Source organism: Siphateles boraxobius, unplaced genomic scaffold (assembly GCF_051911475.1).
Source record: "Siphateles boraxobius isolate OS27281-9 unplaced genomic scaffold, OSU_SipBor_1 20, whole genome shotgun sequence".
NCBI classification, from domain to species: domain Eukaryota; kingdom Metazoa; phylum Chordata; class Actinopteri; order Cypriniformes; family Leuciscidae; genus Siphateles; species Siphateles boraxobius.
In genome coordinates, this window is record NW_027508811.1 from 21,093,866 (window position 1) to 21,112,769 (window position 18,904).

At 39.0% G+C, this 18,904-nt stretch overlaps 1 protein-coding gene across 1 annotated transcript in view; it reads left to right on the forward strand.

The window, feature by feature from the left end:
* Positions 1-186: 186 nt before the first annotated feature.
* The window catches only part of eif2ak3 (eukaryotic translation initiation factor 2-alpha kinase 3), a 33,182-nt gene continuing 14,464 nt past the window's right edge, over positions 187-18,904 (forward strand). The window contains exons 1-2 of the mRNA XM_077237468.1: positions 187-689; positions 13,406-13,535. Of these exons, the coding sequence (XP_077093583.1) occupies positions 394-689; positions 13,406-13,535 (426 nt within the window). The 5' untranslated portion in view covers positions 187-393. The remainder of the gene's footprint in view (positions 690-13,405; positions 13,536-18,904) is intronic.

Below are 18,904 nucleotides of genomic sequence, written 5' to 3' on the forward strand. Positions count from 1 at the left end.
TGGAATAAAGTGCATAAGAGTGGCGACACGTCAACAGACTGCACTATTAAAGACAGTTGTAGGAAGCAATCAAAATCTGCTTAGTAGACGAGCATTGAAGATTGACAAACGCTCACACCAATCAGCACACACTGCAGGGATTTACTTCCATTAGCAGCCAATGGGCGTTTGGATACGGGGCGGGGCCTAACGTTACCACGGCACGGCCAACGTCAAGTATAAAGGGAATAACATGGTGCTGTTGAGTGCATGTTTACGTGAAGAGAGGACAACAGAAATATATCAAAAAGCCTTACGAATTTACTTGTAGAACGCGTTTTATAGTCTAGTTTTTAAAATTCACTTTGTATTTTGGTATGTGATTGCCTAACTACTCATGTGCCACTTGTCCCAATGGAAAGGGGGTTTCAGTTTGGAAATGTGTGCATATCTCTGCTGCTGCTGCTTGTTTTGAGAACGTTAACGGTTACTTTGCAAAGTCAGTCTCTCTCAGAGAGAAAACTCGAAGTGGCCCCGACGCCAAACACCGAGGCGGCGGAACATGCTGCCGTTATGGAGCGGCCACTTGACAACGTCGGAGGAGCCCCGGTTTTCGGAGAAGTGACCGTAGAGGACGACGACTACGGCTCGACAGGAGAGAGCGAAGAGACGACTGGAGACAGCGACGCAAACTTACACCAACACCGGAGGTAACGTTAGGCAGTTCCCCCGAGTTATAGCAGAAGTTTCCCGTTTGTCCGGGTGTGAAACACGTTCTTTAGGTTGTCACGTTGCTTTCTGACGTGTTATTCAACTTCAGTAAAGTTGTGAGCTGGAGTTCGTGATGGGCGGATGTTTGCATCAGTCGACCTCTCCCTGCTGGTCCACGAATAGAGGATACATACATATGTGCAAACATTTACACTACCAAATTAAATCCGCGTGACAGTTGCATCAGTTCTTCCATTAATTTAGTCATTTGATCGACGCTGTCATTTATAACATTGGCCACTTGTGGGCAGTTAGCAAAAAATCTAATAAGTTATCATGACATGGCGATACAGATGACTGACAGAACCATTATCTCCCCTATCGCACTCAATGGATCGAGCGTATATTTATGAACTTAAAGAGCATCTTATACTTGTTGGACCTTATGTTAAACGCATAGAACTGTTTTTCCGGAGTTCTAAACTTGTTTTACTGCTTTCACTCACAGCCTAAGGGGGACTAAAGTTAGTATGTCTAGGAAAAACTGCTGCAGTGTTTTGACTGTAGGCGTGCGATGCATGTCAGCCTGACGGAGACTGACTTAAGTATTATTTGTAAACACCCTTATAGAAGTTTAAAATGTTCAGTTTACGTTTGCATTAATGGAGACGTGTCTTTTGAGCTTTTCACATTAACAATGCCGTTTTATAGGTTTGTATGGGAAATATTTCTTCAGTCATCATCGGTTATCTATTTATACTACACTTATTACGGAGGAAGCCGGTGTCCATCAGTAGACTGCGGTGTATGGAGGCAGTGAACGCTGCCCTGACGCACATAAAACCGCTTCTCAGCGCGCGTCTCGTGCGCCCACCGCGCGCACCAACTTTCCGGATGTTTTGTTTTTGTTTTTGTCGGAAATTTATCGTCCTGTTCCGCCGACTTTAATATCAGTGTCTTACCGCATCCGAGCCATCTGCCCCACCTTAGAAAGAATCAATGTCGACTAGGAGGATGGGGAGGTCATGTGAACTTGCTTTAAAAGTAATTTAAGATTAAATGTTTCAGGAGCTGTTTGTTTTGGTGCCCTAGTAACTTTTTTGAACCCCAAATTCTGACCAACACCTTTTATGCTTTAAGGTGATTATTTTTCCTCCTATCATTTTTTTCTTCTTCTTTAGCTGAAGCTCAATTTGGTTTTGTGGAAATGTTTGTTCTGCAAATATGTCAGAGGACCTGATAATATCCTGGAGAACACATGACCTGCTCCACTGCAGTAAAACAAAATTCAGTCACACCTTGCTTTACCATCTGCATGCTGTCACATCGATGTGTCGCACCCATTCATGGAGGATTTTTCTAAACAAGCACAAGTTGGCATGACCCGCGGCTCACGATTTTTACAGGCTTTAGAAAAAATAAAATAAGGAATTAATGAAGTACAGAGAACAGGTTGCAACCTGAAGATTCATATAATATGAAAGGGAGCAAAAAAAAAACAAAAAAGACAACCTTACTTGTTACAGCGAGGAATTCCAGGGAATTGTAGATGGTTTGCCAGTTCTCAGAATCTTCTAAAACATCTGAAGGCAAAAGGCGACTCGTTCTGTTACATCTGAAACTTCTGTATTTTCTGTTTTGACTTGTGTTTATGGTTATGTTCAGGAGGTGAAGCAGACAACATTGACACTTAATCAATTAAACAAATATAACATTTGTATTGATTTCTTATATTCTGTTAATATTCTATTCTATTGTTTAATTTTTTTAATGAAATATAAAAAATAATATTTAATTTTAAAATTAAGTACTGTTGTTTTTTTGCATTTATTTTAATGTTTTTGGTTAGTTCACCCAAAAAGGAAAATTCTGTCTTTATTTACTTCTAAATATTGTTACACACACACACGCGCGCACACACACATAGATAGGTAGATAGATAGATAGATAGATAGATAGATAGACAGATAGATATAGGAACACAAAATAAGATATTTTGAAGAATGCTGGTAACCTGGTGAGTAAATGATGAATGATTTTTCATCAGAACTATCTTTTAAAGGCTCACTGAAGTGCCTTGGAACATGCAGAACGTCAATGTGTTGATGTAAGTTACACTGAAACAGGAAGACTGGGTGGGACATGTTGTACAGCTCCTCCCCTTTTTAAAAATAGCCAATAGCTATATCACAGCACAGCCGTTGAGCTCGGCAAGCTGCAGTTGACAGCCGCAGTTTAAAAGAGTTAATATGAAACTGTTACTAACAGTGAACATAATCATGCAGAGAATGTGTAGTTTGAAAAGTATGTAATTTGTTGGTGCATGGCACCGTTGTTATCTCTTCTATTAGTCAGTGGTGTTTCAAATGCAAGTCTGACTAACCGTTTCTCCTCATAATCTCCACATCGCTTTAAAATAAAGAATTCTGTGTAGAATTCAAATGGGTCAGAGTCTGATACGGTTTGTGGTCTACGCTGACTCGCGCATGTGATTTGCTCTGTGCCATTGTGTCTCTGGACCGGAGCAGACTGTGTGTTTTCTTCAGATTCTAGAGAGCATTTGATTGGACAGGAAATCTGACGTGAAGCTGAAGAGCCGAGTGATGTCATCAAAATTGTTGACCCATATTGGCGGAGTTTTGACCGCTTATATCTTTTAAATGTGAATTTTGTCATTGTTTTGGAGCACATTAGCTTATAGATAACCTTAAGAAACATATTCATACTAAAAGCCAAACTTCAATTTTGATTTCATTGGGGCTTTAAATCAAAAGCTAAAAAGCTAAATCTGCTATTTTTGTGCAACATTATGAATGAATGAGATGTGCTCTTGCTCTGGTACTGCTTATAGCAACGTAACTACCACAGCTTAATTGCTAACATGACCGACCACTTCATTCCTACTCTTGCTATATTAAATGGGTTGCTTGTGTTATAAAGTAAGTCACCTCATTACATATTTACAGCATAATTAAGTTCCATATAATTTGCAGTTTATGGAAGAAATAACTAAAGGTAATATGCATGCTTTTTGCAACCTCTATTCCAAACACAAAGACATTTACCCAAATAACAGAGGGAAAAAAGTAAACTTTCCATGCACTAAATGATGTGTTGCAAATGATCAGTGCAACAATGCTTTATCTGTCTGAATAGTCTGCTGGAAATCCTGCTTTAAACACCACTTCAGTGCTGGTGTTTTAATGTAAAGTTGCCGGGACTTTGTCTTGACAGTAGTCATACATCACTGGAAGGAGAGGCTGGTCTTTGTTTCTGGTGGCATAGTTATATGTGTCATGCACACTCGAGGGAATAGTGTGTAGTGTGTTTAACACTGCATTGGTTGGGTATCTCTACAGGGGTGAGAGTAGCAGCTGCCTTCACACCTGCTGCCAAGATAAAGCACTTGCTCACACCTCTGCGTGTTTCCCCCATGATCCTCAATATCAAACAATCTCATGCATTTATGTTCAAGAATCCGTCAATCACATATAAATAAACAAGTAAATGTCTGGCTTTTATTGATAATGCATGAATGCAAGAACAAAACCTTTGTGCTCACATCTCCATAACACAGCGATGATAATCAACACCCTCAGGCCTTCCCCACGACATGGAACAGCTTTACTGGGGGATGGTGTTCTCCTGGGACAGTTTTGTGTGTTACACAGCATGGTCGACTGGCAAATGGGAGTCTAACCCTGGAGAGATCTTCTCACAACAAAAGAAGAGATTGTGGGGATCACTTGTGATAAAGACACTCTTAACAGCTTGTTCTGTTGTTCAGTTCATAAAAGTCCATTGGTGGCAGGAAAAAATAAATAAATAAAATACAAGACATATTGTGACGATCTTCCAAACCAACCAACCGGGCTCAGTTCCCAGACTAGGCACCACAATTGCTGTTTAAATGTATATAATACAGAATTAGTTTGTGGTACTTGTTAGTTCTCCTTGTGGGGTTTTGGCAGTTCCATTGGCGAACATGATCCAGGTATGGCCTATAGACTAATGTAGATCAGCTTTGCCTCAGTGTGTGTATTTTTGGACTGCTGGTGATTCCTGAGGGAACATTTGGAAGGAACACTTCGCTCGAGGTGCCCTCACTGATATACACACACACACACCAATACACACTCACGGTGAAGCTGCTTCTCCGCTGCCTGGTGCAAACTCTGCCAGACGTCTAGCTCCAACTGCCTACTGCTTAGCAACAGCCAATCAGAAGAGCTGAGCTGGCAAACTTGTTGGCCAATTAGACGAGTGAAAGGAAAAAGTGCTCAGAATTTGAGTTGGGAGAGAGAGAGAGAGAGCGAGAGAGAGATCAGGAGGGAAGGAAAGGGTAGAGTTTGTGGGCTTGTTGTTGTGGGCTTTTTTTGTCTGACTTGATGGCTAGATAACTATGGAGAAGCTGTCAGATTCGTTTTTATATGATCTCATGGTTGCAAATGAAGTTCATCACTTCATTGCAAGATTAGTCGTCTTGCAATCAGGAACAAACTTGTGACAAACTGTTTATTGCAAACTTTTCTACTTCAACTGACATAGATAAGCACTTTCAAGCCGATAAGCCGTTCAGACCATACAAATACGGCTGATTTTATGAACGGTGTCTTTAAGAATGTCGAATTGGTGTTGTTACTTTTACCCATGCTGCAAGGTTTAACTCTGGACTTGATTGATTTTTGCTCTGTTTATGGTTTGATTCTTTAAAGCTGTTTCTTCATTCATTGCAGAGGACACACCTTACTGCACTGCAGCAGTGGGTGGGAAGATGGGAGAGGTGTGGCAGAGGGAGAGATTGGGGAGACGAGGAGGGAGAAAGTAAAGGGGGAACATCGAGACAGAAAACCAAAGGCGCTAGGACCTAGTAGACATGACCCAGGCTTCCTGTAGTTTGGTTCCTCACTGCTTAGCAACAACAAATCAGCCACCTAGATCAAGGCCAGGACTCGTCCAATAGGAAGAGAGCAGCACCATGTGACAGAGTTTTGATTTCTCTGCACCGCGCATGTTAGGGAGCTAGAAACAGGAGGAAGATTATGAGAGTTACAGAGGAGTGAAATGACAGTGACCTGTGCATGATGACATTTGGAATTAGTTTGTGTGGAGTTAGTATGTGATTTAAATTTTCTTGTGATTTATGCAAGTTTGTTTGTGGTGATTGTGTTTTGCAAGTGATTGTTGAAGTGCTTTGAAAATCATACAGGTGTCCCTCACTGCGTTTAGTTTAATTTTATCGTTAAAACCTTTGACTGAAGCTAGGCATGCTGAAATTGCAGTTCAAGATGGACTGAATTTAGCAAGGTCAATTTAGATGGCAGAGGCGCTATAGTTCTGCATGGTGATAGCAGCTTGGGCGTGTCAGAACGTGACATGGAGTGAGAAGACAGATTAAACACACACACACTGAGTAAATGCTTTAATCAATACATGGAGAAAAACTCTGCATGATGAAGACTGCCATCAACACAGTGTTGCAACTTTATTTAATGGGTTGCATTACCCTTAAAGGGACAGTTCACCCTAAAATGAAAATTCTGTCATTGTTTACTCGCCCTCAAGTCATTCAAAATCTTGTTTTTTCTTTGGAACATAGAAGATGTGTTTTGAGTAATATCTCACATACAATATAAGTAAACTAAAATGGTTTAGTTCCCAATATTTTTCTAATATCCAGTGTTGCTTGAGAAGAAAGAAATCAATGCATGTTTGGAAAGACCGACGTTGATTTAAATCTATTGGGTGAACTATACCTTTGAATGCTGGTCATCTTTTTTTTCTTTCTGGTCATCTCTCTCTTCTATATAAGCACTCTTATTGTCATGCACCACATTAGTACTGGGTGATGTGTATTTTTCAATAACCTCTATATTGGTGCGTAGCTGAAACAATTGCTGCAGATAGAGGGGGACCTCTATTAACTGCATACCTTTGTCTTACTAATGGTTGTAAATTTTTAACACCACCATAAATAACCCACACAACTAACTCGCTTTAACATGGCGAATTACTATGTAGAGGCCTTTGATTTCTGTAATGTAGAAAACTCGGACCGAATCCAGTCAACAAATTTCAAAATTTTTGGATTAAGTCAAAAGTAGGGCTGTACAATAAATCAAATCACTAATACCATGGACTAGTGTCTGTGAATATTAAAGCTAAAAGAACCTGCTATTGAATCGGAAGTCTGCTTGTTCTTCGTAAATGAGCACTGCAGTTTTGTTTACTACACACATACTGAAGCTCGCGTGATACTCGTGGAGTTTCCAGCGTCTGCCGTCTTTCTATATTAGGACATGAACTTCATCTGCCGACCTGCTCTTAGTAACTTCACCTGCATTTCACCATTTCATTTGATATCATGTCATAAACTCCGAGGTCTTCACAACAACCCGTCAAAATAAAAGTTTGCTTTAACTTGAAGAAATTACAACAGAAATATAATCCTATTGCACAGTACATTGTACTTCAAGTAATATTAATAACAATGCAGTTTATTAAAACGCACAAACTCAAAGGTCTTTCTTATAACCCACCTAAATTAAAGGTTTGGTCTAATTTGAAGAAATTATTAATTAATAATTAAAAATGGTAAACGTGCCAAAAATTTAAGAAATTGTTGCATTTTAATTTGGTTACATTTTAAAATATTAATTTTAGTTTTATAAATTAATTTGATTACCAACATTGTTTTGAAGTAAATTTGTATTTTAACATAACAGTGTTTTTTATTTTTATTATTCTGTATGTACTCCTTATAGTAAAATAAGGCACTATCCTATAAACCTATATAAAGGTCCAGTCATAAAAATACAAAAAAACCTCTGATATACCCCAAAACCGCCAGATTCTTAAAAAAATACGGTGATGCAGGTTTTTGATCATACCGCCCCCAGCATTATACCACATATCCAACAAGTAATACTCACACTGCTCTTGTTTTCTTGTGGTGTGCATATGAAGGTCTGAATGTTCTAGTGAGTCTCGAGTCGCTTTTGAGATATATGGATATGGGATACTGCAGGTGTTGCCTGGGGAAGATGGTACCTTGAAATCCATTGCGAACGCTTTAGTAACACTCCATACCGAGGTCTGCATGCTACTGCAGTGCTATATTTTATTGTGTGCTAACTCAAGCAGAAAATCACTTTCACTTGGAAAACTCTGTAGATACTGTAGTCTTTGCCCCTTCAGAGACTTCTATTCAACAGTACCTATACTTATACAGATCAGATACATGTGCAAAATGCAATCGGCTATAAGCTGGACTGTGATGGTTGTAACTCCTCTAGATCTCTTTACTTTTTCACTTAATTTTTATGAAAAGGTTTTTAATGGTAGATAAACTTTAAAAACATGTCATAATTTTTATTTATTTACTTACTTATCCATTTTTCACCAATATTTCCATGAATAAAGTGGCCAGCTGGTGCAGTGATAAATTCTAAACAAACAAACAATATCAGCTGGTTGTCTTCATGTTACAGGAAAAGGCAATCTAAAATGTACTCACCCCCATGTTATGCAAACCTGTATGATTTTCTTCCTTCTGCAGAACAGAAAAGGAGATATTAGGCAGTGTCAACTAGAGGTGTGAACCTACACTGGTCTCACGGTTCGGTTTGATTACGATTATCAAGTCACCGATTCGATTATCTCAATGCATCACGATGCATTGACGATGCAGGATGCACTGCATCCTTATTTTCAATTTTGCTTCACATGTATACAATTTTGTCAATAAATACAAGCAGTCAGATATATGAACTGAACCTTTAATTTTACCTCAAAAAACACGCTTTTTGAATGCATCAAACATCAAATAAAACTCAAGTCTGGGCACAGAAGACAACAGCAGCATTAGATTAGAACACACAAAAGTAAGTACTAAAAGTGCATAATGCAGGGAGTGTACTTAAATACTTAGTGCAGTGTACTTTCTTGTAAAACATTTAAATATTGACAAATGTATAAACATGAAATTAAATTACAAACCAAAATAAACAAGAGGTCAGACCTACTTGAATATAGTAGTTCCCACCGCCGCCGACTTGAGCTTCCAAAGCTACCGGAAGTTATTCATTTTCAATGGAAGCCGGCTTCTCTCAGCTGCAAGGAGCGTCAAATCCATCGGCGTCGCGTTTTGGGCGTTTTGAGCGTCTTGAGCGTCAATCAGAAAGTTGAAAGTAGCTCAACTTAATGGCAATGAGCTATGACGCGGTGCAGCGGCAAAAGCCAGCAACCAATCGAAATATAGACGTCCTCCGCGCTGGCTGATTCCGGAGAAACACACGATGTAAACTTTCGTTCCTACCAAAACATTAGTTCCGATAAAATGGAGGAGAAGTTAATAATCGCCGTTGCTGGGTTTCCTATCATTTATGATATGACGTTGTTTGCTTATATGAACCAGTTACAAAAGAACGAGGCATGGGATAAAATAGCTGGGATAGTTTACATTTTTGTTCTTAAAGTTGAACTTATTTTAACTTGAATGATGCGTTTTTTAAAACGCTGTGACATGCGCGAGACGCGGCAAAATCTCTGTACTTTATATATTGATAATTTTATCTGTTTTATTTTTATTTTTATATCCATTTTTGTCTATTGTAAGGCGCTTTGTGACTTAGTCTGTGAAAGGCGCTGTATAAATAAATTGTACTTACTTTAGTTACAAAAGACACAGAGCTCCAGCACACAGCTTTTAGCACACGCTAGGGGGCACTTTTTTCAGTCTTTGTGTTTTTGGGAGATCAAAGGTGCGGTCACATTAGCAAACCTCTGCAAAACTTTGTGAATTGTCAATAGTGTAGGAATGCATGAAGCACCGCTGACTGAGAAGTCCCTTCCAAACCAAGCAGTATTTTGTTTATTATTCAACGTCAAAAACTTAAAGTTTAACAAAAAACTTAAATCCAATGCAAAATTCATGTGAGTGCTGTTCCCGGTCGCATGAATTTCTTTGCGAAATTCAGCAGGCAAAATGCAGTAATTTCAAAAGTAATATGTCACCGTGACCTTAAAAAATGCACAAGTCATGAATGTTTTTTGTTTCTTTTTGGAGCTTGACAAGCATCAGTCCCCATTCACGCTTTCTGTATGAAAAATGGCAGACTGAGGACATGTTTTTAAATATCTTCTTTTGTGTTCCACTCAAGACAGAAAGTCATAGGGGTTTGAGTGGCACAAAGATTTTACATTTCTGAGTAAATTGTTGCTTTAATCACATTGTTGTATGATTAATTACGTTATCAGGTTTCTGCATGTTGTCTTGTCAAACAATTGTCTGCACAAAGTCCTTTACTCTGTTAACCTGTCATGAATTCTGCGGCTTCTCCGCAGGGGTGCGCCTCTGTTTTCACAACTTGACCACGTGCTCCCCATGCTCCCATTGTGCATGTGTGTGTTTTGCAGTGGTACTTGCTAACTCACACTTAGCTGATAAGAGCTGCTTGCTGTGGCATGGTTACAGTGGGCTTTTTATGTCCATTGGCTGGTTTTTTTTTTTAAAGGAGTGGTTTCTGATTGAAAGTGCAGCAACACATCTAATCCCTGATTGGCTGAGGGAGGAGGAAAGCCTCTTATGATTGGACCAAACCCCTCAGATACCCTAGTTGTTGTTTTTTTTCTTCCATGCAGTCTGTTTTCATCAGGTCTGCGTTGAGATTCTCTTGACTTCCTCTGAGAGAGAGAGAGAGAGAGAGAGAGAGAGAGAGATAGAGAGAGAGAGAGAGACAAGAGAGTAAGTGAGAGGGAGGGATCACAGGTGTGTGGAAGCACACTTAAGTAACTGTTTGTGTAAGTGCAAAATGTTAAACAGCATGACAGAAATAATGTTGAGAGAGTTAAAAGGGTGTGTGTCATTTGTGAGCATTTATGTCAGGCTTTTAAAATGCTACAAGATAAAGTTAAGCTAGCCTCACAGTTTAAATGCTGACTTTTTTTTATTTTATTTTTTTTACCAGTTTGATACTTTCTCTTATTTTTTATTTCCTTGAAAATTGTAGTGTTTATATATTGACGTTCAAATATAAAATTTACATTATGGAAGTGTTTTTGTATTTAACACCATTGCCTTTCCCTGCTGACTGTCATAAATATGCCGGTTGAGTGGAAAGTCCTGTGGCTGAAACAGATAAATAGAGCAGAAACGGGTAGGCCTAATATATAAAATGAAGATGTGTTGAGTGCAGTACAATAAAATAAGACATAAATATAAAATAGAAGTGAACTTTTAAAATTAAAAGAAATACAGAGCTGGCAAAAACAGAAAACGATGAGAAAGTCTCACTGTTAGCTGGAGAGCATACGTTTAGTTATTAGTCTCTATTACAATTTGGTTTTGTGTGCATTGACTTTAATTACATCTCATGGCACTTTTTATGCAGTTCATGTTACAATATAGTCTACAAAACTGAATTGGTGTCAGGCAAACTGTTGAATTGTCAATTGTTTTACAATTTTTCTCAAATGTTTTTTTTTCACTCTGTTTTAGTCCCTTGTTCTCCTTTTTATTTTTCCTAAGATTAAACAGCCTTACTGTTATTAAACCAACTACACTTACTCTTTGATCTCATCCAGAAAATGGGATTTGTTATTCTTCCTTTATTACCACCCGTCTCTCACTTTCACTCTCGCTCTCATGCTCTCTCTCTCTCTGTTTTTTTTCTTTAAAACTCTTTTGGCTGGTTGGGACCAGTGTAGTGTCCTCATTCATTCTCACAATGCCCACTGCTTAGCAACAACCAATCAGCCCTCATATTTTTGGAGGGGCCCTCCAGCCAATCAGGAGTGCTGTGCTATAGCATTTTCTGCTCCTCAATCCTATTGGAGAATGAGAACAAACGGTGTTGGCCCAGAGCACTGGGATGAGCAGAACTGAAGTGCCCTTAAATTCTGACCTCATCAGTGTTGATGTCTAGAGGGTTGTTAACTCTCTTAGACTTGATCAAAGTGACTCCGTCATTCTTAGTCCTGCTCTCTACCCTTGCTCCTGTCCATTAAAAAGTTCCCTGCCAGTTTAGTCATGAAGTGTCCTGTGTTGGCATCAGTTCTTGTTGGCTTTTATCACATAGTACAAAAAAAAAGTTAGTGATAGTTTGACATTCTGGCAGTTTAATCAGCCAGTTGTTGGTCAATTATAGAAATTAGGTTATATACATTATGAATTGAACGATTAATCATAATTGTATTAAATTTAAAACTATCAACCAAAACAGCTTTTTAAACAAATAAACATTTTCTATTTTCAGCGATTAAATAAAAAAAAAATCTATTAATATTGGATATTTAACTGTTTGCTCATTTTTCTTATTTTTACATTTATATTCCCCCGTAGTCAATATTTTTATCCCTTAGAACTAACCTTTGATCACCAAAATGACATTTAAATGTTTTTTTTCGTATGAAAATAATTTCTTCATGCCTTAAAATAGCTTAGCTAACTCTACATCCCTGCTTCATTTAGTATACGCAGAACCATGATTATGCAAATTAGTCCCCGTCTCCACACACTCAGAATACCTTATCCAACCGTTCAACTTTACTGTAGTAAACGCTGCACAAAGGCAAGTTGAAATACTGGTTTAATTCAGCCATGTAAGATTGAACCAGAAACTGATTCAGAAGAAGAGGAGTGTAGAATTACAGGTTCATCTACAATTCTATGTATCCGAATGGTAATGCGTTTTATGTATCGCTCTCTACAATGTCAGACACAACAATAATTTATATGATTAACCTTTGGCTTGATCACGTTAACATAAACTGCTGATAATGTGTTGCTAAAGTTACACACACCATGTTTCGGTTCGCTATCCAGGAGTCCGACAGCTGCCTTCTGAAAATCAGCATTAGAAACACTTTCAACAACTTACAACGTCAGTGGAGAAAGGCATATTTTATCATAATATCATCATAATAAACATCACATACATAATTCACCCTCTATATTGCAAAATTTTACTCCGTTTTTCAAATCAACAATATTAGGATAACCTGGCTTCTTTTGAGACTCCCCTGATTCACAGCATAGTTAATGAGCAGCATAGTCCGCACATTGACGGACTTATCCTTCTAACACTCACTTTAAGTTAAACTTTAATGCCTGGTTTCACAGACAAGGCTTAAGCTTAGTCCCTGACTAAAATGCAATGCAATGTCTTGAGTGTATTATGTGTGTGTATTCACTGAAAGCAACTTGCAGTGACATATCTTAAAATATGTCAGTTCCATTGTTATGTCTCAATGCACACCAGTAATGTGTTGTTTTTTTAAAAGTTTTTTTTTTTATGCACATTAATAAAAGCTATAAATGTCCTAATTTAACTAAGGCCTACTCCTGGCTTAGTCTAAGCACTGTCTCTGAAACCAGGCCTAAAAACACTTATAATTTAATTACACTGTTACATGTTACATTCAAAGTGAATATCCATTTTTCATACTCTACACTTTGAGGATAACTTGAAGGATTTCAAATTATTTTATTTTTTAGTGTTTTATTTCTAATTTATCGGCTATTGAACATAACATTGCGTTAGTCATCATTTAAAAGCGGCACATACTTACAACTTCCTATACCTCTCATAATCTCTACCTCAAGTGCAAGCTTGAATGTGAAGGCAGTAGGGAAAGGTCTCGTGAACTGTATAGAGTGATGGAAACCCTCTTCACTGTACAGTATGTGAACCTGTGTGTATTATGTGCTTGACAGGGCTCTGGTGATCATTAGCACACTGGATGGAAGAATCGCAGCTCTGGATCCTTTGAACCAGGGACGCAAACAGTGGGACCTGGACGTGGGCTCAGGCTGTCTAGTGTCCTCTAGCCTCAGCAAACCAGAGGTATTGCACACAATTTCTCACAGCCTTTAACTCTTTCCCCACCATTGACCATTGAAATTTCCATCATTTATGACACAACGCTTCCCCACCATTGATGGTATTTTCCGGCTTTGTAGTCTTTGAAAAAAAGATTTTTCTTAGCTTTTTGTTCAAAATGTTGCTTTTTTAATGAAATTTTCAGGTTTTCAGATTTTTTTGTTTTGTTTAAAAAGTACTCTTTTTATTGCATGTTCAGATATTCATTCAACAAAATATTCTGGGGGCCATGGAAGTTATGTGAAAATTATCAAATATGCTGGTGGTGGTTGGCAGGGAAAGAGTTCACCACAACCAACAACTGTTTACATAAGGGTTTAACCTATTTTTACACTTGGTTCAGGGTTTCTGCGGGTCTTAAAAGGTCTCAAATAGTCTTATTTCACCCATACACAATTTATTCAGGGGTCCAAGCACCAAGGGTGCAGAAACCTTATTGTGTTTGATTTTCTTCTAAGGATTTCTCCCATAATCCTTGAGTCAAGCTCTACAAAACATAGCTCCAATTTCATTTACACACAATTTTACCGCTATGTTAAGTTTTTTTATTTATTTATTTATTTAATTTATTTTTTTAAACTCTACTTTTTCGAACTCTTCCTAGGCTGTTGGTCTAATCTTCACTAAAATTGGCACACAGCAGCTTGGAACGGTGCTGGCAATAAGTTATCAAAAGAATTTTGATTCATCGAAGCATTGCAAAGATACACGTTTTTTTAATTGTTCATCTGCTGAACGCAATGTCCAAGCTTGACAAAACTCATTACACATAGACAAGAGGACATTCTAAGGACGCACACCAAGTTTTGTGAATTTCCACCAATATAGGGTGCTACAACTAAAAAAACATTACTCTGCAACCGTGTGATTCATGGCTTGAAGTTGAAAACTGCAGTGTTCCCACAGGGCATTAAAGACCCCCTGTACACATGGAAAACAAGTTATTCTGAGCAAACATGCTTGGTTTCATGAATTTCTGATGCTTGGTAGGCTAACAGCAATTCTAAACTATTAGCCCTGAAAAATGGAGGCTGTGATATTAAAGGCCATGTTGCAGGTTAACCACCACTGTCGATTAATGGGTACATAAATCACTCAAGATATCTATATCATTTTTAAAATGTCTCAAAAATGGTCTTAAAGACCAGTTTTTTACGTTTTTGGTTGTAACGGGGTTTTTTTTTACGCAATTCGGATGACGTCACGTTGGGGAGAAGTGGAGGAAAGTTAGCCTCAGTCTAGTATATGGCGTCTGACTGGGATGAGGAAGAGGTGGCAAGAGCCAACATGTACGATGGCCCCCAGCCGTATTATTTTGAACCTGCCAGACGTGAGAGGGCAAATGAGGAATTGCCAAGAACTGATGGCGGTTAAAGCCAATTAAATGGTCCGAGGAGAATGAGTGGAGAGTTGGTGAAGTGTCCTGGTGAGTTGCTATCTTTTGCACTGGAGCTAGTCTACGAGCAGCAGTGCACAATAACGACACGTATTTCTTTTTTTACTGTCATTGAATAGCACCGAGTGAAAAATCTGTCTTTTTATCTAGGGGCAGTGATTATGACGTTAGTTCAGATTAGTACCGGTAACCTTTGTCATAGTGTCGTAGTACTGGTAAACTTTGTCTTTGTCATCTAGAAATAGAAGGCATCATGCTAGCTATATGGGCGTGGTGTGTTCACACCGAACGCGAATTTAATTATTTGCGCGAGTAGATTACATACAAACTCAATTCAAAGACGCGAATAGACGCATCATTCGCGCCGGGCGTCGTTAATGACGCGAATTGGGCGACGCGTTTGCCGGGAACGTCTGCCGCGCAAGTTGAAAAATTTGAACTCGAGCGAATGTTCAAGCGTCTAACTAGACGCGTATTTGACGCTCTATTCGCGTTCGGGGTGAACACACCATAAGCGTTTATCTCTTCCTCCGGTGAAAATGTTGTTGCAAACGTAGCCGCCGCGTGTCTGTCGCTGTGTTTGGCAGGTGCTTGTGTGGGCGGTATAGAGAGAGATAGGCAGACAGTCAGATAGCATAACGCTAGCATAGATAGCTAGCAGCTAGATAGATAAATAGATAGAAATATATAGTAGGTAGATTGACAACGTAGAGTTGGTCGCATGTCAGAGGCGCCCGCGCCATTGGATGTGCAGTTGCCGCATATACTAGCCTATCTATCTATATCTATATATATCTGTCTGTCTATCTATATATCTAGTCTATATATCTATCTATATCTATGTATTTATCTATTTAATTTATCTATAATCTGCCATCTGAATCATCTCGTCTACTACTCGTCTCTCTCTAGTCACTCTCAATGCTCTCAAGGCGGTCTTTGGTAAATTCTCTCCCCAAGGTGACGTAATGCAATGCATTGTGGGGGAAAGGAGAATCGTTGCAAACTGCTGTAAGATAGTACCTACTTTTTCGTATTATATTCCGTTTTGTGATACCCAACAACATAATATACAATGGATAAGTATTTAAATGTTTATTACCAACAAGCAAATTGCACAAATTCGTTGAAAAATTAACCCTGCAACATGGCCTTTAATGTTGTCCATTATATGCCACAGGGATAAGGAATCTCTTAAGTCACTTTCTGTTTCAATCCCCTTGAATGGAAATAGATGCATTTATCTTGTTAACTTGTATAACTACAGTGTACTGACAGTATAGTTTTATATAGTTAGTGTACATAGAAGGCAACACATATTATAGAAATAAATAGTAAATAATGAAAAGGGCCTTTAGATAAATGCTTCAGATAAATGAGGTTTTGAGCAGCAAAAGATACCTTCATATTTAATTTAAATTGTCTTGTATTATCCTATGACAAGCGATTCTTCATCTAAATTTAAATGTTAAATACGAGTCCACACATGCTTTGACAGACAGTAAACATTTTTATGCAGGTTTTCTACTCCTCTTTTATCTAACAGTAATAGGGAGCAATTTGTTTTTGAAAGTCAATTGTCCATTTTGACACCTGTGTATGTGTTGCTTTTACCTGTTCCATTAAACCCTAACGTTCAGTCAAGATTCATGGGCTTTTCTTTAAAAAGCACATAAGATACATTTTCAATTGGATTGCTAATCATCCACATGGGCCATTAGTGCTTGGACTCTGATGATTGCCGCTTGCAGCTACAGTATATTTGTTCATGTTTTAGGCATAAACTCTAATTAATTAATTTTGCAATTTATTAATTTTGATAAATTTTGCAATCAACAAGACTTCATATTTTGTTATTTTGCATCTTGCACTTGTATCTTGATTTAAGAATTTTTAGACCGATGTGCTGGAAAACAAGACAAAAATACAGAGGAAGAATATCACTTTTTGTGCAGTGTGATCAGAAGGCACAGTAAGTTATTTTCATATTCGAGTCGTTGGGTAGCCTATAAATCTAGACGCACCCTAGCGGCAGCAAAATTTATTTTGCAGCCAGGGTAGTCTAGCAACTCTCCGTTGGCTTTTGAGCTGGAAAAACAAAACTCTAGTCTGGCCAATTACATCGTGTATAGAGTTGGTGGGCGGGCTTAACATAATGACTCCAGAGTTGTGACGGTTCCATATGAATTCCCTGCTACTTGAAAACAAAGAAGATGACCGCTGCTGCTGGCGAACAGCGATCTTTCGAATCGGCTTTGGCCGCGACTCTGGAGGACTTGGAGTTAAGCTTTTCTTTGAGAAAAGAACAAAGAACGGCACTTTAGTCATTCTTAAAAAAGGGAGATGTGTTCGGATTTTTCCCAACCGGATACGCATGGGACTCACTCAGCCACAACCGTTCGTTGCTCTGGTTGGCTGTAGCGCTATCCTATTGCGTGCAGAGGGAATTTGAAAGACAACTGTTTATCCCGCCCCTCGGATTGAGGCATGCCAATGGTGAGTTCCCAGACCTAACATCAAAATGTTTATATTTAATTCAACTAATGGATATCTGTTGGAAGTTGTATTTTCAAACTCTGAAATGTTGCTAATACAACTAAACATTTAATTCAGAGAACATATTGACATATTGTGTTCCTTCAATTTCAAATTCAATGTATTAAATTTACCTTCATAAAACCGGCAGAAACCCTGTTGGTTAGATGTGTTAACCACTTTCTTGTAGTATTTCGCATAGTGATGCAACATGAAGGTGTGTGTGAGTGTGTGTGTGAGTGTGTGTGTGAGTGTGTGTGTGAGTGTGTGTGTGAGTGTGAGTGTGAGTGTGTGAGTGAGTGTGAGTGTGAGTGTGAGTGTGAGTGTGTGTGTGTGTGTGTGAGTGTGAGTGTGTGAGAGAGAAAAGGCGATGTTTGTTTGAACCTCTTTACCCCAGAAGAGAATGAGACATGGCCCAAAGGAAATTGGACCTGAAACAAGTTACATACACACTCACGCGCACACATAGATCACAGACTCGTACTCACTAGAGACTGAAAACTTGCCTGGAGGAAGAGCGTTTGGCAGCTATGCGCCTGTGCGCATTCACACATTTATACAAACAAAAACATTAGCGCAGCACTTACAGGCTTCATTGGGCATCTTCTAATTTGATTTTTGTACATTGTTACACATTAGTTTGATCCATGCTAATAATTTGCAGTGTCTAAGGATGTCATGTTTTTTTCCTTTCTTTTTTTCCTCCTCTCTCTCCTTACTTACACTGTGTGTGTGTGTGTTGACCCCCTGTCTGGTTTGGTGGTAACCTGAAATGCCTGGCTGCTGTGGGAGCAGCCTCTCCATTGGCTAGAATCTTCCTCTCCCCTCCCCTTTTACCTCTGGGTGCCTAGCAACTAGCCATTCTTATTGGCTGAAGTGGTGCCTTGCAAGGCACTCTGCTTGGTGATTAGAGCAGTCTGCCCCTTTTTTCATTGGCCCTCACCATTGCGCCAGTAGAAAGCAGTCACCTATAGCTTGCCTCAACATTAGGAGAGAGGCCAGAAGTAAACAGCATTGTCTGCAGAAACACACTGTCACAACACAAGGGGGAGGTGAGAGAGAGAGAGAGAGAGAGAGGTGAGAGAGAGAGAGAGGTGAGAGAGAGAGAGAGAGAGAGAGAGAGAGAGATGGGGGGGAGGTGGAGAGGATACCACTGACAGTGTGGTGTGACTCATGCTGAGAGGATTGAAGAATGAGGTAATGCCTTATGTGTGGGATGATGTCATCCATAAGAATGCTGACCCCCCCCCCCCTCCCCATCCCAACAAACACATACACCCCCTCCCATCTATTAATCTTTAGAGTGAACAGTTGTAATTGATGTGCTTTAATCTAATGAGACAAAAAGCTGGTATTTCTGCACACTATTCAATGCACAACAACAGCACAGCATCATTTTATT